This window comes from Convolutriloba macropyga, chromosome 14 (genome assembly GCF_964194025.1).
Source record: "Convolutriloba macropyga chromosome 14, txConMacr16.3, whole genome shotgun sequence".
Classification (NCBI taxonomy): Eukaryota; Metazoa; Xenacoelomorpha; order Acoela; family Convolutidae; genus Convolutriloba; species Convolutriloba macropyga.
In genome coordinates, this window is record NC_134481.1 from 48,230,338 (window position 1) to 48,254,746 (window position 24,409).

The 24,409-nt window shown below is 34.3% G+C and overlaps 2 protein-coding genes across 4 annotated transcripts in view; both read right to left on the reverse strand.

Moving 5' to 3' along the window:
- Positions 1-16,956, reverse strand: part of LOC142353296 (uncharacterized) — a 32,348-nt gene extending 15,392 nt beyond the window's left edge. The window contains exon 1 of the mRNA XM_075405528.1: positions 16,775-16,956. Coding sequence (XP_075261643.1) covers positions 16,775-16,799 — 25 coding nt within the window. The 5' untranslated portion in view covers positions 16,800-16,956. The remainder of the gene's footprint in view (positions 1-16,774) is intronic.
- Positions 1-24,409, reverse strand: part of LOC142352794 (translocon-associated protein subunit delta-like) — a 576,117-nt gene that overhangs the window by 491,364 nt on the left and 60,344 nt on the right. The gene's annotated exons all lie outside the window — the stretch shown is intronic.

The following is a 24,409-nucleotide window of genomic DNA, read 5'->3' on the forward strand; positions in this document are numbered from 1 at the left end:
CTCCTTGACCCGATGAAATTTCTATATTTTTGAAAATACAATAAGCGAATAAGTCAAAACTTCCGATTGAAATACGAACTTTTTTCTAGGAATGTTAGGCGGACTATTCTTTTTGCATTACAAATTAAATGTCACTGGTAGTCTGGGATATCAATTTGGTTCACTTTGAACAACTCCTTGACCCCATAAAATTTCACTATTTTTTTGAAAAAAGAATACGGAATAAGCGAATAAGTCGATATTTCCGATTGAGATACGAAGTTTTTTTCTAGGAAAGTTAGGCGCACCGTTCTTTTTGCATTACAACCTAAATAGTACTGGTAGTTTGGGATATCATTTTGGTTCACTTTGAACAACTCCTTGACCCGATGAAAAAGACCTATTTTTAAATATACTTAATCAAATTTATTCGGAAATAATAGCAAATTTCCGTATGAAATACTAACTTTTTTCCTGGGCAAGCTATACCGAAAAATCTTTTTGTTTTACAATCTAGTTACCCATGGGATACTCGATGCCGAGTTTGGTTCCATTTGGACAACTCCTTGACCCGATGAAAAAGACCTATTTTTAAAATTATTTATTTGAAATAATAGCAAATTTCCGTATGGAAAACTAACTTTTTTCCTAGGCAAGCTATACCAAAAATTCTTTTTGTTTTACAATCTAGTTACCCGCGGGATACTCGATACCGAGTTTGGTTCAATTTGGACAACTCCTTGACCCGATGAAATTTCTATATTTTTGAAAATAGAATAAGCGAATAACTCAAAATTTCCCTATGAAAAATTTAATTTTTTCCTAGGCAAGCTATACCAAAAATTCTTTTTCTCCTACACTCTACCTACACAGGGGAAACTGCATACCGAGTTTGGTTCACTTTCGACCACTCTATGACCTAATCAAAAAGACCTATTTTTAAAAATATTCAAAATTACTCAATTTGAAATAATAGCAAATTTCCGTATGAAAAACTAACTTTTTTCCTAGGCAAGCTATACCAAAAATTCTTTTTGTTTTACAATCTAGTTACCCATGGGATACTTGATACCGAGTTTGGTTTCATTTGGACAACTCCTTGACCCGATCAAAAAGACCTATTTTTAAAATTCGTTATCCGCGAAATTCGCAAATTTCCGATTGAAAAACTAACTTTTTATCTAGGAAAGTTAGGCGAACCGTTCTTTTTGCATTACAACCTAAATAGTTCTGGTAGTCTGGGATATCAGTTTGGTCCACATTGAACAACTCCTTGACCCGATGAAAAAGACCTATTTTTAAAATTCGTTATTCGCGAAATTCGCAAATTTCCCAATGAAAAACTAACTTTTTTTCTACGCAAGCTATAGCAAAAATTCTTTATCTCCTACACTCTACCTACACAGGGGAAACTGCATACCGAGTTTGGTTCACTTTCGACCACTCTATGACCTAATCAAAAAGACCTATTTTTAAAAATATTCAAAATTACTTATTTGAAATAAAAGCGAATTTCCGTATGAAAAACTGACTTTTTTTCTAGGAACGTTAAGCGGACCATTCTTTTCGCATTACAATCTAAATAGTACTGGTAGTCTGGGCTATCAATTTGGTTCACTTTGAACAACTCCTTGACCCGATGAAATTTCTATATTTTTGAAAATAGAATAAGCGAATAAGTCAAAATTTCCGAATGAAAAACTAACTTTTTTCCTAGGCAAGCTATACCAAAAATTCTTTTTGTTTTACAATCTAGTTACCCATGGGATACTCGATACCGAGTTTGGTTCGATTTGGACAACTCCTTGACCCGATGAAATTTCTATATTTTTGAAAATAGAGTAAGCGAATAACTCAAAATTTCCGTATGAAAAACTAACTTTTTTCCTAGGCAAGCTATACCAAAAATTCTTTATCTCCTACACTCTACCTACACAGGGGAAACTGCATACCGAGTTTGGTTCACCTTCGACCACTCTATGGCCTAATCAAAAAGACCTATTTTTAAAAATATTCAAAATTACTTATTTGAAATAAAAGCGAATTTCCGTATGAAAAACTAACTTCTTTGCTAGGCAAGCTATACCAATAACTTTTTTTGTTTTAGACTCTAGTTACCCATGGGATACTCGATACCGAGTTTGGTTCCATTTGGACAACTCTTTGACCCGATGAAAAAGACCTATTTTTAAAATTCGTTATCCGCGAAATTCGCAAATTTCCGATTGAAAAACTAACTTTTTTCTAGGAACGTTAGGCGGACCATTCTTTTTGCATTACAACCTAAATAGTATTGGTAGTCTGGGATATCAATTTGGTTCACTTTGAACAACTCCTTGACCCAATGAAAAAGACCTATTTTTAAAATTGTTTATTTGAAATAATAGCAAATTTCCGAATGAAAAACTAACTTTTTTCCTAGGCAAGCTCTACCAAAAATTCTTTTTGTTTTACAATCTAGTTACCCATGGGATACTCGATACCGAGTTTGGTTCCATTTGGACAACTCCTTGACCCGATGAAAAAGACCTATTTTTAAAATTATTTATTTGAAATAATAGCAAATTTCCGTATGAAAAACTAACTTTTTTGCTAGGAACGTTAAGCGGACCATGCTTTTCGCATTACAACCTAAATAGTACTGGTAGTCTGCGATATCAATTTGGTTCACTTTGAACAACTCCTTGACCCGATGAAAAAGACCTATTTTTAAAATTCGTTATTCGCGAAATTCGCAAATTTCCGAATGAAAAACTAACTTTTTTTTCTACGCAAGCTTTAGCAAAAATTCTTTATCTCCTACACTCTACCTACAAAGGGGAAACTGCATACCGAGTTTGGTTCATTTTCGACCACTCTATGACCTAATCAAAAAGACCTATTTTTAAAAATATTCAAAATAACTTATTTGAAATAATAGCAAATTTCCGTATGAAAAACTAACTTTTTCCTAGGCAAGCTATACCAAAAATTCTTTTTGTTTTACAATCAAGTTACCCATGGGATACTCGATGCCGAGTTTGGTTCGATTTGGACAACTCCTTGACCCGATGAAAAATACCTATTTTTAAAATTATTTATTTGAAATAATAGCAAATTTCCGAATGAAAAACTAACTTTTTTCCTAGGCATACTATACCAAAAATTCTTTTTGTTTTACAATCTAGTTACCCATGGGATACTCGATACCGAGTTTGGTTCGATTTGGACAACTCCTTGACCCGATGAAATTTCTATATTTTTGAAAATAGAATAAGAGAATAACTCAAAATTTCGGATTGAAAAACTAACTTTTTTCCTAGGCAAGCTATTCCAAAAAATCTTTTTGTTTTACAATCTAGTTACCCATGGGATACTCGATACCGAGTTTGGTTCCATTTGGACAACTCCTTGACCCGATGAAAAAAAACCTATTTTTAAAATTATATATTTGAAATAATAGCAAATTTCCGAATGAAAAACTAACTTTTTTTCCTTGGCAAGCTATACCAAAAATTCTTTTTGTTTTACAATCTAGTTACCCATGGGATACTCGATACCGAGTTTGGTTCGATATGGACAACTCCTTGACCCGATGAAATTTCTATATTTTTGAAAATAGAATAAGCGAATAGCTCAAAACTTCCGATTGAAAAACTAACTTTTTTCCAAGGCAAGCTATTCCAAAAATTCTTTTTGTTTTACAATCTAGTTACCCATGGGATACTCGATAGCGAGTTTGGTTCTATTTGAACAACTCCTTGACCCGATAAAATTTCTATATTTTTGAAAATAGAATAAGCGAATAAGTCAAAATTTCCGATTGAAATACGATCTTTTTTTTCCTATAAACGTTAGGCGGAAAACTACTTTTTTATTACAAACCTAAAATTTACTGAACAGAGGGTAATCATAGAAAGAGATAAACAGTAAAAAAACCTGTTGGATACGAACAATTTTTTTTCAGAAAATGTTAAAAACATTTATAATCAAAATCCTGCACATTTTTTGAAAAATCCTGCAAATCTGGTTGCTTCCTCGGGAGAGGCTTAAAGGGTGGGTTTGAAAGACTTGCCGCAAACTCTGCTTCACGCATTTCTCCCATTTTTTCGGGTTTGTTCCCGTGTATTGGGTTTTTCTGCATCAGAGAAAAAGTCGTTGAGCAATCCTTGGGATTCAAAAAATTGACCCAACCGTGTAGCTTTTTTTGAGTCTTTTCTCAGCCCCAGAAAGGAAACATTTTGAATCAGAGGGTAGGCAGCTTTCAATTCTTCTTTTGCTGGGCCAAAAGAACCGTTCTCAGTGGGTTTGAATCCTGAGAAACGAAAAGAAATTGGATTCCTGAATGAGTTTTTTCGTTTTTCTTTCTTCATCGAGGGCTTTTTGTTTTCTTTGTCCATCTGAGCACGCTCCTGTAAAACAACTTACATATAAGTGCTAATCAGGTACATTATTTTGGCTAACTTTGTATGCGTCATCAAATATCAACTTTGAACAACTCTTTGACCCGATAAAAATTTACTATTTTTTGAAAATAGAATAAGCGAATAAGTCGATATTTCCGATTGAGATACGAAGTTTTTTTCTAGGAATGATAGGCGGACTATTCTTTTTGCATTACAACTTAAATGTCACTGGTAGTCTGGGATATCAATTTGGTTCACTTTGAACAACTCCTTGACCCGACTAAAAAGACCTATTTTTAAAATTCCTTATTCGCGAAATTCGCAAATTTCCGATTGAAAAACTAATTTTTTTCTAGGAACGTTAAGCGGACCATTCTTTTCGCATTACAATCTAAATATTACTTGTAGTCTGGGATATCAATTTGGTTCACTTTGAACAACTCCTTGACCCGATGAAATTTCTATATTTTTGAAAATAGAATAAGCGAATAAGTCAAAATTTCCGATTGAAAAACTAACTTTTTTTCTAGGAACGTTAGGCGGACCATTCTTTTTGCATTACAACCTAAATAGTACTGGTAGTCTGGGATATGAATTTGGTTCACTTTGAACAACTCCTTGACCCGATGAAAAAGACCTATTTTTAAAATTCGTTATTCGCGAAATTTGCAAATTTCCGATTCAAAAACTAACTTTTTTTCTAGGAACGTTAAGCGGACCATTCTTTTCGCATTACAATCTAAATAGTAATGGTAGTCTGGGATACCAATTTGGTTCACTTTGAACAACTCCTTGACCCGATGAAATTTCTATATTTTTGAAAATAGAATAAGCGAATAAGTCAAAATTTCCGATTGAAAATCTAACTTTTTTTCTAGGAACGTTAGGCGGACCATTCTTTTTGCATTACAACCTAAATAGTACTGGTAGTCTGGGATATCATTTTGGTGCTCTTTGAACAACTCCTTCACCCGATGAAAAAGACCTATTTTTAAATATACTTAATCAAAATTATTCGGAAATAATAGCAAATTTCCGTATGAAATACTAACTTTTTTCCTAGACAAGCTATAGCAAAAATTCTTTTTGTTTTATAATCTAGGTACACATGGGATACTCCATACCCAGTTTGGTTTGATTTGAACAACTCCTTGACCCGATAAAATTTCTATAGTTTTGAAAATAGAATAAGCGAATAAGTCAAAATTTCCGATTGAAAAACTAACTTTTTTTCTAGGAACGTTAGGCGGACCATTCTTTTTGCATTACAACTTAAATAGTACTGGTAGTCTGGGATATCAATTTGGTTCACTTTGAACAACTCCTTGACCCGATGAAAAAGACCTATTTTTAAAATTCGTTATTCGCGAAATTCGCAAATTTCCGATTGAAAAACTAACTTTTTTTCTAGGAACGTTAAGCGGACCATTCTTTTCGCATTACAATCTAAATAGTACTGGTAGTCTGGGATATCAATTTGGTTCACTTTGAACAACTCCTTGACCCGATGAAATTTCTATATTTTTGAAAATAGAATAAGCGAATAAGTCAAAATTTCCGATTGAAAAACTAACTTTTTTTCTAGGATTGTTAGGCGGACCATTCTTTTTGCATTACAACCTAAATAGTAATGGTAGTCTGGGATATCATTTTGGTTCACTTTGAACAACTCCTTGACCCGATGAAAAAGACCTATTTTTAAATACACTTAATCAAAATTATTCGGAAATAATAGCAAATTTCCGTATGAAATACTAACTTTTTTCCTAGACAAGCTATAGCAAAAATTCTTTTCGTTTTAAAATCTAGGTACACATGGGATACTCCATACCCAGTTTGGTTCGATTTGAACAACTCCTTGACCCGATAAAATTTTAATAGTTTTGAAAATAGAATAAGCGAATAAGTCGATATTTCCGATTGAGATACGAAGTTTTTTTCTAGGAAAGTTAGGCGGACCGTTCTTTTTGCAATACAACCTAAATAGTACTGGTAGTCTGGGATATCAATTTGATTCACTTTGAACAACTCCTTGACCCGATGAAAAAGACCTATTTTTAAATACACTTAATCAAAATTATTCGGAAATAATAGCAAATTTCCGTATGAAATACTAACTTTTTTCCTAGACAAGCTATAGCAAAAATTCTTTTTGTTTTATAATCTAGGTACACATGGGATACTCCATACCCAGTTTGGTTCGATTTGAACAACTCCTTGACCCGATAAAATTTCTATAGTTTTGAAAATAGAATAAGCGAATAAGTCGATATTTCCGATTGAGATACGAAGTTTTTTTCTAGGAAAGTTAGGCGGACCGTTCTTTTTGCAATACAACCTAAATAGTACTGGTAGTCTGGGATATCAATTTGGTTCACTTTGAACAACTCCTTGACCCGATGAAAAAGACCTATTTTTAAATACACTTAATCAAAATTATTCGGAAATAATAGCAAATTTCCGTATGAAATACTAACTTTTTTCCTAGACAAGCTATAGCAAAAATTCTTTTTGTTTTATAATCTAGGTACACATGGGATACTCCATACCCAGTTTGGTTCGATTTGAACAACTCCTTGACCCGATAAAATTTCTATAGTTTTGAAAATAGAATAAGCGAATAAGTCGATATTTCCGATTGAGATACGAAGTTTTTTTCTAGGAAAGTTAGGCGGACCGTTCTTTTTGCAATACAACCTAAGTAGTACTGGTAGTCTGGGATATCAATTTGGTTCACTTTGAACAACTCCTTGACCCGATGAAAAAGACCTATTTTTAAAATTCGTTATTCGCGAAATTCGCAAATTTCCGATTGAAAAACTAACTTTTTTTCTAGGAACGTTAAGCGGACCATTCTTTTCGCATTACAATCTAAATAGTACTGGTAGTCTGGGAAATCAATTTGGTTCACTTTGAACAACTCCTTGACCCGATGAAAAAGACCTATTTTTAAAATTCGTTATTCGCGAAATTCGCAAATTTCCGATTGAAAAACTAACTTTTTTCTAGGAACTTTAAGCGGACCATTCTTTTCGCATTACAATCTAAATAGTATTGACCTATTTTTAATATTCGTTATTCGCGAAATTCGCAAATTTCCGTATGAAAAACTAACTTTTTTTCTAGGCAAGCTATAGCAAAAACTCTTTTTGTTTTATAATCTAGGTACACATGGGATACTCCATACCCAGTTTGGTTCGATTTGAACAACTCCTTGACCCGATAAAATTTCTATAGTTTTGAAAATAGAATAAGCGAATAAGTCAAAACTTCCGATTGAAAAACTAACTTTTTTTCTAGGAACGTAAGGCGGATCATTCATTTTGAATTATAGTCAAAAAATCCAAAAGCCCTCAACCAATGCCAACGGGAAAATTTGGTTGTTTCCCGAACTATTACCCGTTGGCATTGAGGCACCCCTCTCAATTTTTTAAAACATTTTAATTTTTTTTTAACTTTTTGACAGGATGGCATTCCCCCTTGCAATCTCCTGGATTCATCTTTGGAATTTTGTAAGTTGAGAGGAAAGAAGAGCTCATAAATTAAGCTGAAAAAAACAACAAAAAATTCAAACACATTCCTTGACCCGATGAAATTTCTATATTTTTGAAAATAGAATAAGCGAATAAGTCAAAACTTCCGATTGAAAAACTAACTTTTTTCCTGGGCAAGCTATTCCAAAAATTCTTTTTGTTTTACAATCTAGTTACCCATGGGATACTCGATACCGAGTTTGGTTCGATTTGGACAACTCCTTGACCCGATAAAATTTCTATAGTTTTGAAAATAGAATAAGCGAATAACTCAAAATTTCCGATTGAAAAACTAACTTTTTCCTAGGCAAGCTATTCCAAAAATTCTTTTTGTTTTACAATCTAGTTACCCATGGGATACTCGATACCGAATTTGGTTCGATTTGGACAACTCCTTGACCCGATGAAATTTCTATATTTTTGAAAATAGAATAAGCGAATAACTCAAAATTTCCGATTGAAAAACTAACTTTTTTTCTAGGCAAGCTATTCCAAAAATTCTTTTTGTTTTACAATCTAGTTACCCATGGGATACTCGATACCGAGTTTGGTTCGATTTGGACAACTCCTTGACCCGATGAAATTTCTATATTTTTGAAAATAGAATAAGCGAATAACTCAAAATTTCCGATTGAAAAACTAACTTTTTTCCTAGGCAAGCTATTCCAAAAATTCTTTGTCTCCTACACTCTACCTAAACAGGGGAAACTGCATACCGAGTTTGGTTCACTTTCGACCACTCTATGACCTAATCAAAAAGACCTATTTTTAAAAATATTCAAAATTACTTATTTGAAATAATGGCAAATTTCCGTATGAAAAACTAACTTTTTTCCTAGGCAAGCTATACCAAAAATTTTTTTTGTTTTACAATCTAGTTACCCATGGGATACTCGATACCGAGTTTGGTTCCATTTGGACAACTCCTTGACCCGATGAAAAAAAACCTATTTTTAAAATTATTTATTGGAAATAAAAGCAAATTTCCGTATGAAAAACTAACTCTTTTCCTAGGCAAGTTATACCAAAAATTCTTTATCTCCTACACTCTACCTACACAGGGGAAACTGCATGCCGAGTTTGGTTCACTTTCGACTACTCTATGACCTAATCAAAAAGACCTATTTTTTAAAAATATTCAAAATTACTCAATTTGAAATAATAGCAAATTTCCGTATGAAAAACTAACTTTTTTCCTAGGCAAGCTATACCAAAAATTCTTTTTGTTTTACAATCTAGTTACCCATGGGATACTCGATACCGAGTTTGGTTCCATTTGGACAGCTCCCTGACCCGATGAAAAAGACCTATTTTTAAAATTATTTATTTGAAATAATAGCAAATTTCCGTATGAAAAACTAACTTTTTTCCTAGGCAAGCTATACCAAAAATTCTTTTTGTTTTACAATCTAGTTACCCATGGGATACTCGATACCGAGTTTGGTTCTATTTGGACAACTCCTTGACCCGATGAAAAAGACCTATTTTTAAAATTATTTATTTGAAATAATAGCAAATTTCCGCATGGAAAACTAACTTTTTTCCTAGGCAAGCTATACCAAAAATTCTTTTTGTTTTACAATCTAGTTACCCATGGGATACTCGATACCGAGTTTGGTTCAATTTGGACAACTCCTTGACCCGATGAAAAATACCTATTTTTAAAATTATTGGATCTTTTGCGTTTGTGCCCCCCCAGCTTAGTAGTAGTAGTAGTAGTTGCAACCCCCAGATGCACGTGCAATATTTTTACATAATGCTTTACTATGTAATGACACGTGCTCTGTAACAGGGGGGAGCATAACGTACTGGGGGGGCACAAACGGAAAAGATCCAAATTATTTATTTGAAATAATAGCAAATTTCCGAATGAAAAACTAACTTTTTTCTAGGCAAGCTATAGCAAAAATTCTTTTTCTCCTACACTCTAGATACACATGGGATACGTCCCCAACATGAGGTGCACAAAATCCCAGCGGGGGGGAAACCGACTAACCGGCATCTCAACGGGGCAGGGGGGGTGTGCACCTCATGGGGGCCCGAGGCCCTCACCTTAGAATAATAGTATATAAATATTAAAAAAATTTTGGTACTACAACAATAACCACTCATTATAACCAGCTGCAAAATATATATTGGGACACTCCACACTAACACAGGAATCTGACACACTAAATTCAACACATAACAAGTTTAATATTGTATTCATGGTAGTGTTTCTCTCCTCAGTAGGTCAAAACTGAGGTCAACTTTCCTGGCCAATTTCTCGGAAACGGCTGAACAAAAAAAAACGCCCTTGGTACAGTTTGAAGCACTGCTTGAGATACGCATCATTTTAAAAAATGAGCCCAATCGGTGCACTCTTCGAGGAGTTATAGCAAAAAATAGGTACCGTACCAAATGACCTTAGATGAGATGATACACCACATTCAGAGCTAAAATTGACCTTCTGAACTACATAAAACGACATGTAAAATATATATGGCAACAATTCACATTATCAGGCGAATCTAACGGGCCAATAAACAAGCTTTAAATCGCATTATAGGTGATGTGACCGAGCTCTGTAGGTACCGGTACCCTGCTTCAGCAGGTAAAAAATTGGGTACCTGTCCTGGCCAATTTCTCGAAAACGGCTGATCGAAACGAAACGACACCTATATCAAAACAAAGCTTAGCTCAAGCTGGGTTTAACAAAAAAAGTTTCATCAAAATCGGTTCACTCTACAACGAGTTATTGCAAAGTAAAGGTACCGTACCAAATGACCAAAAAAGCAGAGTACTCCGGCTGCAGAGCCAAAATTGAAGATCTAAACTTGAGAAACCGCTATATAAAGTATACATATTCGGAACCTACATTAAACGGGCTGTTCAAAACACTTATTTTTGTAATACAGTTCAAAGCTTCAAGGTGTCAATGGTGTCAACCGGAGGGTGTCAACCGCTTCTGGGGCTAAAACCAAGGCCAAATTTACTGGCCATTTTCTCTAAAACGGCGGAACAAAAATAAACCCGCTTAAACAAGTTTGTAGCACTGCTTGAGATACGCATTATATTAAAAAATGAGCCCAATCGGTGCAGTCTAGAAGAAGTTATAGCAAAAAGTAGGTACCCTGCCAAATGACCCAAAAAGCGAGGTGACCCGACTTCAGAGCCAAATTTGACTATAACAATTCCGTAAAAGGCTATGGAAAATATATATGGGGATACTCCCCACTAACTGAGGATTCTAAAACACTAACATTTGTTGGGTAAATCGCGGGCTTTGTTGTACCGAAATTTGGGTCACTCAAGATAGCCCGAAAATTCGACTTTTTTCAAATTTAAACATTAATAACTTTTTGATTAGGACGATTTGAGAAACTAACCAAACACTGCCAAGCAAGACGGGTTCATTGCCAACAAAATGAGACCACTCCCGTTTAATTTGGTCCAGTACTTTAGCAGATATTAACAAAATACTGTTCTGTACCCCATTTTTTTGGGCTAAAATCGAAGCCCCAGATCTCCGGAACCGACGTAAAACAACGTGAAACAGCGTTCCCGGCGTATTTGTGGGTGTAATTCTGGTCCACTTCCACGTTCTAGGTCAAGGCAAACCTTCATCGTGAGGTGGGAAAAAATTTCCCACCTCACCATGAAGGTTATGATGTTTTGTGTGTTTTTACATAAAACAACATCCACAGAAATTTGATGAAATCGTGAAAAAAGAAAAATTGTTGAATTAATCCGATTATTTGATACAATCAGCTTCAACAACTTAAATAGTGTCTAGAAAACACAAAACGCACGCCCAAAAAGTTGTTCAATTGCCCAAAACACCACTAAGCCATAAAATTTGAGAAAAAATTTTGTTTTACCGCTTTCAACATTGAATAACTGTTCTGAAGACTATCTTCAGGACTGTGACCCAGCCATTCCAGAAAAGAATGTCCTAAGAGAAACAAATTATGCCAAAAATCACTCGTTTTGGTCAAAAATTGAATGGGAAATTCGAAAAAGTACAAACTTAAGTTCCTTTCTCAATGTGATAAAGCAAGTTGTTTCCTCCGCAAAAGCAGATTTTGCTTGCATATCTGTTGCAACTATTCTTATTTACCTGGCTTTCTTTTCCTAGAAGCCTGTGATTCAAAAAAAAGATCAAAATAAATTGAAAGAAAATATTAATCCTGAAACAATCAGCTCGTAACAAAATTGGTAATTGACCAAAAAAGCGAGGTCACCAGATTCAGAGCCAAAATTGACTATCTCAATTCCCAAAAATACTATGCAAAATATGTATGGGGATACTCTCCTTTAACTGAGGACTGTAAAACACTAAGATTTGTTGAGTAAAGCTTGTGCTTGGTTGTAACGAAAATTGGGTCACTCAACAAAGCCCGAAAATTCGACTTTTTTTTTCAAATTTAAACATTAATAAGTTTTTGATGAGGACGATTTGAGAAACCAACTAAAGACTGCAAGCAAGAAGGGTTTAGTGTTCATAAAACGCGACTACTCCCGTTTAATTTGGTCCGACTGATATTAACAACTTTAGCAGATAATAACAAAATACTGTATTGTACTCCATTTTTTGGGCTAAAAGCAAAGCCCAAAATCTCCGGAACTGACGTAAAACAACGTGAAACAGAGTTGCCGGCGTAATTGTGGTTGTGATTCTGGTGCACTTCAACGTTCTGGATCACCGAAAACCTTCATGGGGAGATGGGAAAAAATTTCCCACCTCATCATGAAGGTTATGATTTTTTGTGTTTTGACATAAAACAACATCCACAGAAACTTGATGAAATCGTGAAAAATGAAAAATTGTTGAGTTAACCCCATTTTTGATACAAATAGCTTCAAGGACTTAAATACTGTTCAGAAAACACAAAAAGCATGCCCGATAACTTGATCAATTGAAAAAAAATTCTTTCATTTGGTCAAATGACCTATTTTGAATACCAAGTTTCAGGTATTTCTAAAATGCACCATCAAAACGTGTGAAAAAATAGTACATTAAGTTTATAGTGATACTCCCCATTAATTGAGCATTCTAAAACACTAAAATGTTTAATCTTGACAAAAGAATTCAACTTTATGTCACCGCCGAATTAGCCGAACATGGCCGAAAATCGAGGTTCGGCGCATGCAGAGCAAAAATTGACCAATTCAACTCCACAAAATCAAACTAAAAATATATATGGGGATCCTCCATAATAAAAGGGGAATCCAAGAAACCAAAATATGTAGGTTCGTTGTGGTTTTCTGGGGTACCCGTTTTTGGAGAACACCAAAATCATATTATTGGTGACTTTTTAAAATTTAACAGTGAATAATTTTCACCACGACGACTTAGGACAGCACCTAAACAGCAAAAACAAGAAAATTACAGCATCAGAAAAATGATTCTCCGCCCAAAAAAATTATAGAGTACTTTGGAAGATATCAGCAAATTATTGAAGTGTACCTCTTTTTTTGAGCTAGAACCAGAGACCCAGTTCTGCAGAAATCAAGTATAGCTGAGTAGAACAGCCATGCTAACGTGTTTGTGAGAGTAGCTTAGGTCCACTCAAAAATTTTTTGTCACTGCAAGTGTTCATGGGGAGGCGGGAACAAATTCCCACCTCGCTATGGAGGCTATGATATTTTGATTAGTTTGACAAAAAAAAACAACACACACACACAGAAATTTGTTGAAATTGTCAGAAATGAAAAATTGTTGAATTAACAATAACCATCATTAAAACTGGCTTCACGGACAGAAACAGATGTAGAAAAAGCAAATTAAATAGGGAGAGGGACGTATCATTGAAATTTAAACACTCCAACTACAAAAACAAAAAAAACGGAAAATTTTGACTTTCATCGAATTAACATGCTGAAAAGGTTAACCAAGGTCTAAGAACAGCTCAGCTAATACTGAATGCATGGCTGATCACAGAAATTAAAGCAAAATTGAAGCAAAAATGGCACAATATCCGAAAAATGGCATCGATTTTATTAAAAGCTTTTGGAAGATAATTTTATGATATTGAATGAGCCGTAAAAGTATATGGTCTTGGAGATGATATCCAAGAAACCATAAATTATTATTCATGAGTTTGTCTTGGACTTTCAAGTTGTTTGCCTGAAACCCGCATAGGGTGCGGTGATAAAAATTTTTGAGACAAAATTTAGGTTGTACAAAATAAGTTTAATGATCTTGGATGGGCCATAATAGTCTATAGTCTTGAATATGGTATCGAAAACACCATAAAAATTTTCACAAGTAATTTTCAAGTCTCCATTTTAATCGTTTGTAACCCGCATAGGAGGTTATTAAAATCAGTTTTTGCCAAAAAAAGATGCTGCACAAAAAAAAGTTTTATGATCTTGGATGGGCCATAAAAGTCTATGGTCTTGGATATGGTATCCAAGACGCCATAAAAATTTTTTCACAAGAAAATATTTAAATCTCCATTTTTATCGTCTGAAATCCGCATAGGACAATGTTAAAATCATTTTTGTGTCAAAAAAAGATGTTGCACAAAAAAAGTTTTATGATCTTGGATGGGCCATAAAAGTCTATGGTCTTGGATATGGTATCCAAGGCACCATAGAAAAAAAATTTTTTTTTTGTTGAAGGCCAATGGCAAGTACGAGATATTTGTTGTACTACATGGTCCAAAAAACGTCATTTGAGATCATCTTGAAATTTTTGTATGGTCTTATGTATGGTATCAAAGAAGCCATACAACCATACATGTCTTACGTATGGTTTCTAAGAAACATTTATGGTGGTCATCCCGGGAATATTAAGCAAACTAGCACAAAAGCACAGCTGAAAAACAATCTTAGGAAATGCTCACGGAAGTAGTGGGTATGCTACGGGCTTCTTTTATTACACGGTTGAGAAACCAATTCAAAGCTTGCTAGTTGGCTGATTATAAATAGGTAGAGTCAAATAATGTCTATTGCGTGAGTGTGTCTACTCTTGGACGATTTGAGCGCGAAACTATACCTGCAAAAAGTTGGACACTGAATTGAATTGAAATAATTGCCTAACACGGAAGCGTCATGTAAAGCCAGTCAGGTGATAAATTGTTGTTACGAAGCAGCTAAGACCTCCCTGGTAGCTCAAACCATTTCTGTGAGCGAACAAAAATAAAGCGGTAAAAAAGAATTTTTTGAAAAAAGTTTTCTTGAATAACGCTTCTTTTTTCTAACAAAATTATTTCTAGAATCAAATTATTATGGTCACTTGCTTACAATTAGAGGGCAGGTGTATTTTTTTTAAAAAAATCACGACTGAGGAAACAATCATTCCATGTTGATGATTGCATTGTTGCTCTGGCTGGCTCTGAATTTTATGCTTCAAGGCCAAACAATTAGATGAGTTCAAAATAACTGGCTTCAGTAGCATTTTTATTGACATCTGCCTTTTTAAAGCTTTTTGGGAGTATAACTTTGCCCTTCACTATTAGTTAAAAACGTAATTTTTACAATTTGATATTTGAAATCATTAAATTTGTTCTGTAGTTAGGCATACTTCATGTTTTTTTCCTCGTTCTGGAATTCAATTCTTTATGAAATCACAAAATTTTTCTCGAAATCTCTAACAATTTAAATATGAAAGTTTTATTTTTTAATAAAATTTTTCCTTATTTCGAACTACTTATTGCTCACTGTTTCTCAAACTCCAGCGAACAACTAATAAGTTTACCCCGTTTTTTGGAAAAGAATCATCGTAGTTTTAAGCATCGTTTTTTTGGTTTTAAATTTAACTGACATTCAATTGTTTGTTCCATTCGAAGGCATGTTGTTTTCTTGTGTTTGTTATTTTGATGATAAAGAATATTTTTAAGACTATTCCTGGGGATATCTAATTTTGATGCAATCTATTTTGCAACGCCGTATTTGAGTGGTATTGGAAGCGCAGAAATAATGAATTTCAACTGTAGCAGTGGAAACAAACAGCCCCCCAACCCCTATTTAGCATTAATTCACCTACATCAGAATTAGTCCCCTCAACCCTTACTCATTTCTTGACGTTTTTTGGTGATCAGCCTAAAGATCTTTCAGGGAACGAATTTCAAGTCTTCCTCAGTACTTCTGCACTGATGAAGACTTGAATGAAGACTGAATACACGTCTTGAATTGACAAATCAGTACTGATCACGTCTTATCTCGAGTCTTAAGACTTGTGAAAAAGACTTTCTCAGGACTTGTCAAGTCTTGGTGAGTCTTGAGTCAAGTTTTGATCAAGATTTGCAAGTCGTGAGCCAAGTCTTTTGATTGAGCAAATGAACTTCTAATATCCCATATTTTCACAACAAAACCATTTTTTTTTCAATGGACAGACAAAAGTTGCCATGACTGGTACTCATTCTCTAAGTGAACTTTGTGGAAGTGCTCGTATTGTCGTGTGCTTCTTTTTTCCTTTTTGTAGAGTTTCATAGGCAGACCAGTGTAAGTGGTGGCCTTCTTCTTTCGTAGCCAAACGAAAAAAAACTGACAATAGAAACTGCACTCAATACCTGACCTATACTTGTCAAGTCAGGGTGGAGACTTGCACAAGACTTGTGAACTCTTGCTCAAGATTTTCTCAAGACTTGTCAAGTCTTGACCAAGACTTGCTCAAGACCTATCAAATCTTGGCCACGACTGGACCCAAAAGTTAAGATTCAGGCTTGATTTAAGACTAAATGTGACCAAGTCTAAACAGTGGCATGATAAGAGCTCTGATACAGTACTGATCCAAGACTTGTAATTTCCCTGAATCAGTACTGACTAAGACTTGACGTTCAGTCTGGGTTCACTAGACCCCATTACCCAACCCTTTTTTCACCCCATTTCCAATACCCAATTTGATGTTGTCTAATTTCAGAAAATAAAAGTCTACCATATTCAACTTACCTGGTAAACAATACGTTGCATCCATGTTTAAAGAAAAGAAATTCACAATCGTGGCAATAAATCAATTATTTTCAAAATGTTAGCGGGGTGGTTTTAGTCTGTGCTTGGATCCACTAAACCATAAAAGGAAGAATTTAGCCGGAGACGAAATTACTGTAAAATCAACAATTAGCTGTCATAATAACTAGGGAAGCGTGACCATGTTTGAAAAGAAATAAGCGATTAGGAAAAAAGACCAGTTGATTACAGACAATTGCATTTTTCTTTCTGTATCATATTCATCTGTTTGTTTATTTGTTTTGTTTACTTGTTGTCCTGCTTTTTGTCCTCTCTCCAATTTTTGGAGCGCAGATAGTTTTGATCAAAATGAATTGAATTTTGGTTTCAATCTAGAATAAGATAGATTTTATGTTAGTCCAATGCGCTTCTCTGATCAACTGTCGTAGCAGAAAGCACTCCCGGGCCGAAGATTTTTCCCAAAAACAACGGAGAGAAGAGTGTAAAGAGTGTAAAAATAATATTAACATTCTTATTCTCGCTTAATAACGGTGAAAAATGGCTGGACATCTCGGCCCGGGCTGTTAAATTTTGATAACAATTATTGCAAAAAAATGACAAATTTTAAAATATAACAAAATATTTATAAACTAAGCACAATAATCAAACGTGGATCTGAACATAACTCATATTGCTATCACTGATAAGTTCTGACTAAATTTTTAAGAAAATGATCGAAGTTTACTTGCTTGAGAAGTTTACTTGCTTGAGAATATCAACCCCTAGACGAGCAAGGATGGTTATCTTACAAGATCTTGCAAGATTCTTGCAAATAACGTTTATCTTGCAAGATCTTGCAAGATACTTGCAAATAACGCTAATCTTGCAAGATGCAAGATCTGGACACTTACCTTGCAAGAATCTTACAAGAATCTTGCAAGATAGACGTCCCAAAATTTTAAATATAAAAGAAGAATTCTAAACCCCAAATAACTCAAAGACCATGTTATCTTATGATTTCAGTCCATTGAAGGGAGCTCTCGGTTCAACGGAAAGTTCTATATTAATGATCACATTTCTCATCCTTCTAATCCTTTCTAAGTTCTTCCTATAGCCAAACGGCAATCCCACTGAGGTTTGCACACAGTCTAATGACAAAAAATGGGGTCCAAAATTTTTTGCCTGAAATTAATTTTTCTCTCGGGCCTCAACGGAAAGTTTCATATCAATTTTGCTGTCGATAACGTATTTGAAATACTCTTTTCCAGGAAAACAATTCAATGATCTTTTTAATGGTTTGTTCTGTTCACACCAAGCGTGAATGATGTGTTAAGCACTAAAAATGGTCATAAAAAAGCACCCAGAAGGTTTCAGCTTATGATATATAATGATTTAATCGACTTTTTTTTATCGGTAAACGATAATTTTCTGTGAGTGCATTCGCTTTGGATCTTTATTATGTTGCGATTACCACCAAAAACAATTGTCAGTGTTAATTTGAGACTGATAAAAGACATATTTCCTGCTAAAAAGTCAATCAAACGTTTTGACTGGTGATAACATAGCATTTTTCACTGGTTCAAGGTGTACCTGGCGAAAATCGTAAATGGTCACATTTCTCATCCTTCTAATCCTTTCTAAGTTCTTCCTATAGCCAAACGACACTCCCACTGAGGTTTGCACACAGTTTAAAATCAAAAAATGGGGTCCAAAATTTTTTTGACTTATATTAATTTTTCTCTCGGTCCTCAACGGAAAGTTTCATATGCTTGTGCTTGTGTTCTGCTGATGTTCTTATTTATATTTGTTTGCTTTCTTTTGCAGCACACAAACCCCCTGCCATTTCTGTGACCCATTCTGTGCATTTTGATGATGTTTCTATTTATATTTGTTAGCCTTAGCTATTTTAGGGTCTCTCTTTTTTTTCTTTGGACGTTAGGGAATAGGTCGAATCCTATTCTCTAATCTTCAAAGAAGCTAAAGAGGCCCATGCAACAGCTAAAGGCATGTTTCCGGCGGTTCTTGCAAGACGGTTATCTTGCAAGAGTCTTGTAAGATGGTCGGTTATCTTACAAGACTCTTGCATTTCGGACGGTTATCTTGCAAGATCTTGCAAGAATCTTGCAAGAGTCTTGCAAGATGATGCATAGTGTTGCAAGATTCTTGCAAGATTCTTGCAAGATCTTGTAAGATAACCGTCCTCAATCGACTAGGGACCTGATCTGCCTGTTTTCTAATAGTGAAATGGGTTTTAGTTAATGATATGATACAATGAAAACAGTAGGTAAAATTCCATATAACTATTAGACAACGTTCAGTTCAGATTGTAATTCTCAAGCGAAAGAGTATAATTTGAAAAGACTCATCTCAAGTGCTGTGATGATGACCTTGTCAGGATTTTACTAATCCATCGGCAAATTAAAACAGCTTGATTGACCAAAAAGTGAAATCAAAAGACCCTGTTCAACCCAAATAGGGCATCAAACTTCAACTCAACGAAAGACTCGACTTTAGCTCGAGCCAAAATTGTCAAGCTCGACTTTTGCTACACTCAATTTAATCACGCTCGGTTTTTGCATAACTCAATTGACCATTCTCGACATTTGCGAGACTGTAATTGTTCATCCAGCAGTTTAGTTTGACCAAAATGTTCTGCTCGACTCAAAAATCAAAAGCATTCCCTCGAGATAATAACAAATCAAGAGCTCAGCAAATGTCTTTTCATAATGGTTTTGGCTCAAAAAATTGCCTAACAAATTTTTTGCTCGCTTCTTGCTGATATCGTTGTCAGCATGTATGCTCCTTCAATTTCTAGAACTCCAAGCAGCCAGTAATTAATCAAAGAACAAAATTTTCTTAAAAAAATTATAGCAGGATAAGTCCTGAAAAACAATCCAAAGAATTAAATGAAAAATTAAACAGCCAACCATTGACCAACAAACCAAATGATTATTACGAATCAAAAGGAAAAACAGTTTTGCAAACTTAGAGAACCAATAACGTCATTCGAATTGTAAACACTTCTAGGACAATCATATTAAATACCGTTCTTTAGCAAGTGTGATGCAGATTTGCTTCAACTTTCTGATGTCAACTTCTTGAAAATCAAAAAGGTAACTTTTTATTCTGCGCATGAAGCTAGCAATAACTTCCAAAATCTTTATTGACGACTTGCGTTCAGTAAAACTGAAATTGACAAAATTGCAAAAAACTGTAATATGCTTGAAAATTTAATTTTCATTAATAACGAGAAATTCACATGTTTGTCATCAAGACGATTTAATCCTTGCAAAGACATAAAGAATAAATAAACTACACACCCACAGAAAACGTTTTGCACACAAAAAATACAGAGGAAAAAAATACAAAAGCCTTAAAAATTGAACAAATAAAGCCACAATTTTTGAGCCAATGAACTTAAAAAAGTTTCATTGGCGCCTAAAGATTGACAAAGCCGAAAAAGGACCGGAAAATTCACAAAAAAAAATTGCCAAATTCCCCGTCCTAATATCCTCTGAAACTTTCAGTTGTCACAAAACACTATTCACTAAACCATATTCAAACCCCCAATACGATAAGACGGCCCCTAAAGATGGAAAAAGATGAAAAAATCCCAAAATTCTTAAGAAAATGGATAAAAATTGCAAAAAAATTACAACAAATTTTTTGTAATTCAGTTTACTGAATAAGAATTATCAAAACCGATTCATCAGAAAAGATTGTTGAAAAGCTTTTCGAGCTGGCAGAAGACACCTAGGAGCTTTTACCAATGTCAATTGAACACTCGTTCGGGAAAAAAACTCGAAAATTAGACAAAAAATCATGGAAACATGACAATTTTGTTGTCAAAAACTACAAAAAAGGGCTTTTCGCATTTCACTTAGACGCTGCTAGCAACTTCAGTACATTAAACACTCTAAACACTAAAGTTCAAAGTCCGCTGAAGGCCTCTATTGCAACTCAACCCCGAGCTTTATCAGTTTATCTTGTTTCGAGAGCTAAAAATCCATCAAAAAAGTGTGAAAACATCTTAAAAAAACACACAGCGCATCCTTATAGTCCAAATTATTTGGATTGTAATAATGAGCCAGAGATTCATAAAACATCTCAAAAACAGTTTTCGAAACAAAGAAACAAAAAAAACACCACGTTTTTTGCCATAGCAAATGCGAAGCGGACTTTTGAAGATGAGCTAACCAGTTTCATTCATTCATTCAAAAAAGGGTGGCAATATAGTCCAACTGCAATAATACTTTAACCCAAGAACAGTTAAAAAAATTTTAGTCAACCGACAGTTATCCATTTGTCTTTTATGTTGGGCTGCAGAACTAATTAGTCTTGTTGCCTTGTTGCTTCAGCATGCACATTGTCGCGTTGCCGCACCGATATTCCAAAATTGCAGAAAAGCCGACGTACGGAGACACTTTTGCTCGACGCATAAAAAAAACATGCTTGACCGATCAATTGTCCTTTTCAAGGACTACTGAAATTGTATTTTCCATCCTATAAACAGACCGTGCTGGAACCAAAGTGCCTCGTAAAACACCTTTTATGACTCAAATTGCACATGAAAAAGATATTTTCTCAAGATTAAATAGGAAGCTCGATTGTTATAGTCGATGAAAGACAACCAGGCCCAATTTTTTGGAGTCGTTCAAAAATTTGAGAGCTAATCCGGAGTAAATGTTTTTTCCTTAAATTTGACAGGACTTAGCAATGAGGAAGTAAAAATTTCCCAGGACTTAATATTAATGATTCAAGACACTGTTCGAGCGGATTTCACGATCATATGAACTCCCACAGGAGAATATGATGACAATTCTAATTATAAAAATTTTAAGTTCGACTTTAGTTTCAAGTTTTTCCACTTGACCCTCAATTAAGATTCTCTAGTTAAATGACAGTACTGAAATCATTAAAATTTTTTCATTTGAGAACGCTTCACCTGTCACGTACAATCCAGAAATTTGGTTGAAGCCCCATATGAGTACCGTAAAAATAGCTAGGAGGATTGGCCTTTCAATTAAATATGCAGAGCAATATTGCTTTATCTAAATTTTCTATTCAAAACTTTTATGTAGAATGTTCATTTCAAGGGTTCTGGTTAATTTGTTTTTCCGAAAACCATATCGATGAATTTTCTTTATTTTTTTTGTGAACAATGATGATAATTTTTTTTTGCTAAAAGCCAACAGAAGGCTGTTTTGGATCTCATTACAGGCAAAAATTGACAATATTCCTCAGCAATTAAATCAAAATAAGTTTTTCATAAGAACTTTTATTTTTGCTCTTTTTGTCGACTTTTTTGACGAGAGACGAGGAAAACTAATTTTACTATTGACATTGAACAGTCTTCTGGGAGGAAGTTTTTTTTGGAAGGAAGTTTCTTTTGAATGAGGTTAAATAATTTCGTGCTTTCAGATAATGTGACAATTTGGCTGCGCTGCGATAACTGATTTTTCCCAAGAATTTCTTCCCAGAAGCTATTTTGCCGTGTTCCAACTGTCTTTGAGGTTGGAAGGTTCTTGCTCAAGACTGTTTAGTCAAATTGCGTTGCTGCTTCAGTATGAGATTTGCTGCATTGCGGTTTCAGGAAAAAATACTTCCGTTTGGGCCTTCAACTTAGTACGCAGAGCAGTTGTACCCCATGACTTTTTATTCAAAAAATTTATGTATGTTATATGATTCCGGGGAAGTTATTTTAAGATGAACTATGTACGTGATATTTTTTTAAATTTTGTGCTTTGCTAACTATGATATACTAGACGCAAAATCTGTTCGCTTACCGCCAAGCTATGAGCAGTTTTAGAGTTTGGGAGTTCACTATAGATCAAAATTGTCAATTTTTATGCTAAATTAAAACAGAAATAATAATTTCAGCAAAACTTTTAAAATTTGTAGTCTTTGCCCTTTTTCTTCGAAGAGGAACCAAGATAACCGAGATTAGTAATGACGATGAAGTGTTTCACTCATATCTAATGGGAACAAAATTATTACAATTGAGGTAACTAATATCAGACTTTGAGCTATTGCAACATTATAGCCAAGCTGCCATAACTGGTTTGTCCTAAGAATTGACAGAATTCTTTAGTCTTGGGGCAATTTTTCAACAGTCTTTAGGGTTGGACTGCTTGTGCACTGAACCGTTTAATCTCACGGCTTCGCTTCTCTAAAATCAGTGTTGCTGCGTTGCTTTCTTCGTAAAAACTATTGACTCTATTTTAGAATTGTTTTTGAAAAACTGTTTTTGTTTCAAATAAATAGTCTCCGATTCAATTGACCACTCGAATTGCTAATTACCATACTTCATTTTGTAAAATTCTGAAATGAGCAATCGAAGTAATTTAATTTTTATGACATTTTCAAAACTGAAACGTCCCCCATGTTTACAAAAGATAGTTGTTATCATTAGTGATGCTTTTCTCTAAACAATTTTGATTTACAGCCAAATATGATTGACTATTAATCATTTGCTTTAAATCTCTAATGATAGGTTCTCCAGCGTTAAATAATTAGCAAGTGCGAAACTTTCTGATGAAACAAACTGTTGGAGAAATATTTTCTCAGGGCTCTACCACCATATTTGGTTTAGTGAAGCTATATCAGAGACATATATGAGGACTAGGGTTTTGCGGACAAAAAAAAATAAAAACCTATGACAGTGTTGAGGTCTTTTGAAATTGAAGTTTTCTCAATCAGCTTGAGTTAAAGATTTCAACTATTACTATGTTTTTCTTACTTTTAATATTTCTACTAGTTTACACTGAATTCTATTTTGCAATACAAAAGAAGACAAAATTGCTTGACAAGCATTCTGTTGCTTGTCAAAACAAGTGGTATATTGAAATGGTAGCGCAGTTGTGAAAACTCTTGGACGCCGAGAGAGTGGGCTCCGAAACCAAAGAGCTCCGAGACCATTTGAGCTCTCAGAGAAATTGTTTAAGGGTTCTTGGTTTTTCAAGCAGAGATGGAAGCTATGATTAAAAATTAATAACAGGCAGGCCAATTGTGTGGTCCCTAGTACTGTCCATTTTAAACTGATCGCAGCACTGATGATTAGATCCTGAGGTTTAGACCATTAGAAATTATAAACTCTTTTTACAATACAAGATCAATAAAAATGTTTGAACTTCGCAGACATTGGTATATCATTATATGGCGCATGGCCTCCAAATAAAAACTACAGTTTGACGAGAAAAAGTCTTCCTATTTTAAACCTAATATTGTATCACTTCTTGTCACAGAGAATACAATCGATCACTCTAAAACATTGTTTTTTTTTATTTTGGCATTTCTGATAAACCTTTCCCAAAAAAAACACAAACGATTGGTTCTGAGGAAGAGAACTAATCTGAAGTTTTATTCTTGTTTCGACATAAGTAGATTTTAAAATTTTTCAAATATTTCATCTCTGAATATAGGTTTATTTGCTCCCTCAGAGCAACACCTGACAAATTTATGAATCTAAGAATTGTATCAAAAAAATTGTTTTTATGTAGATTTTTTTGTGTTATGTTTTTTGATGTTCTTTCCATTTATAACATAGAATCAGAATCAAATTAGCAAATAATAAAAATTGAACTGCCTAAATTTCAATCAGCAAATCCACAGTTAAGATTAGTCAAGAAGATTTGTTTT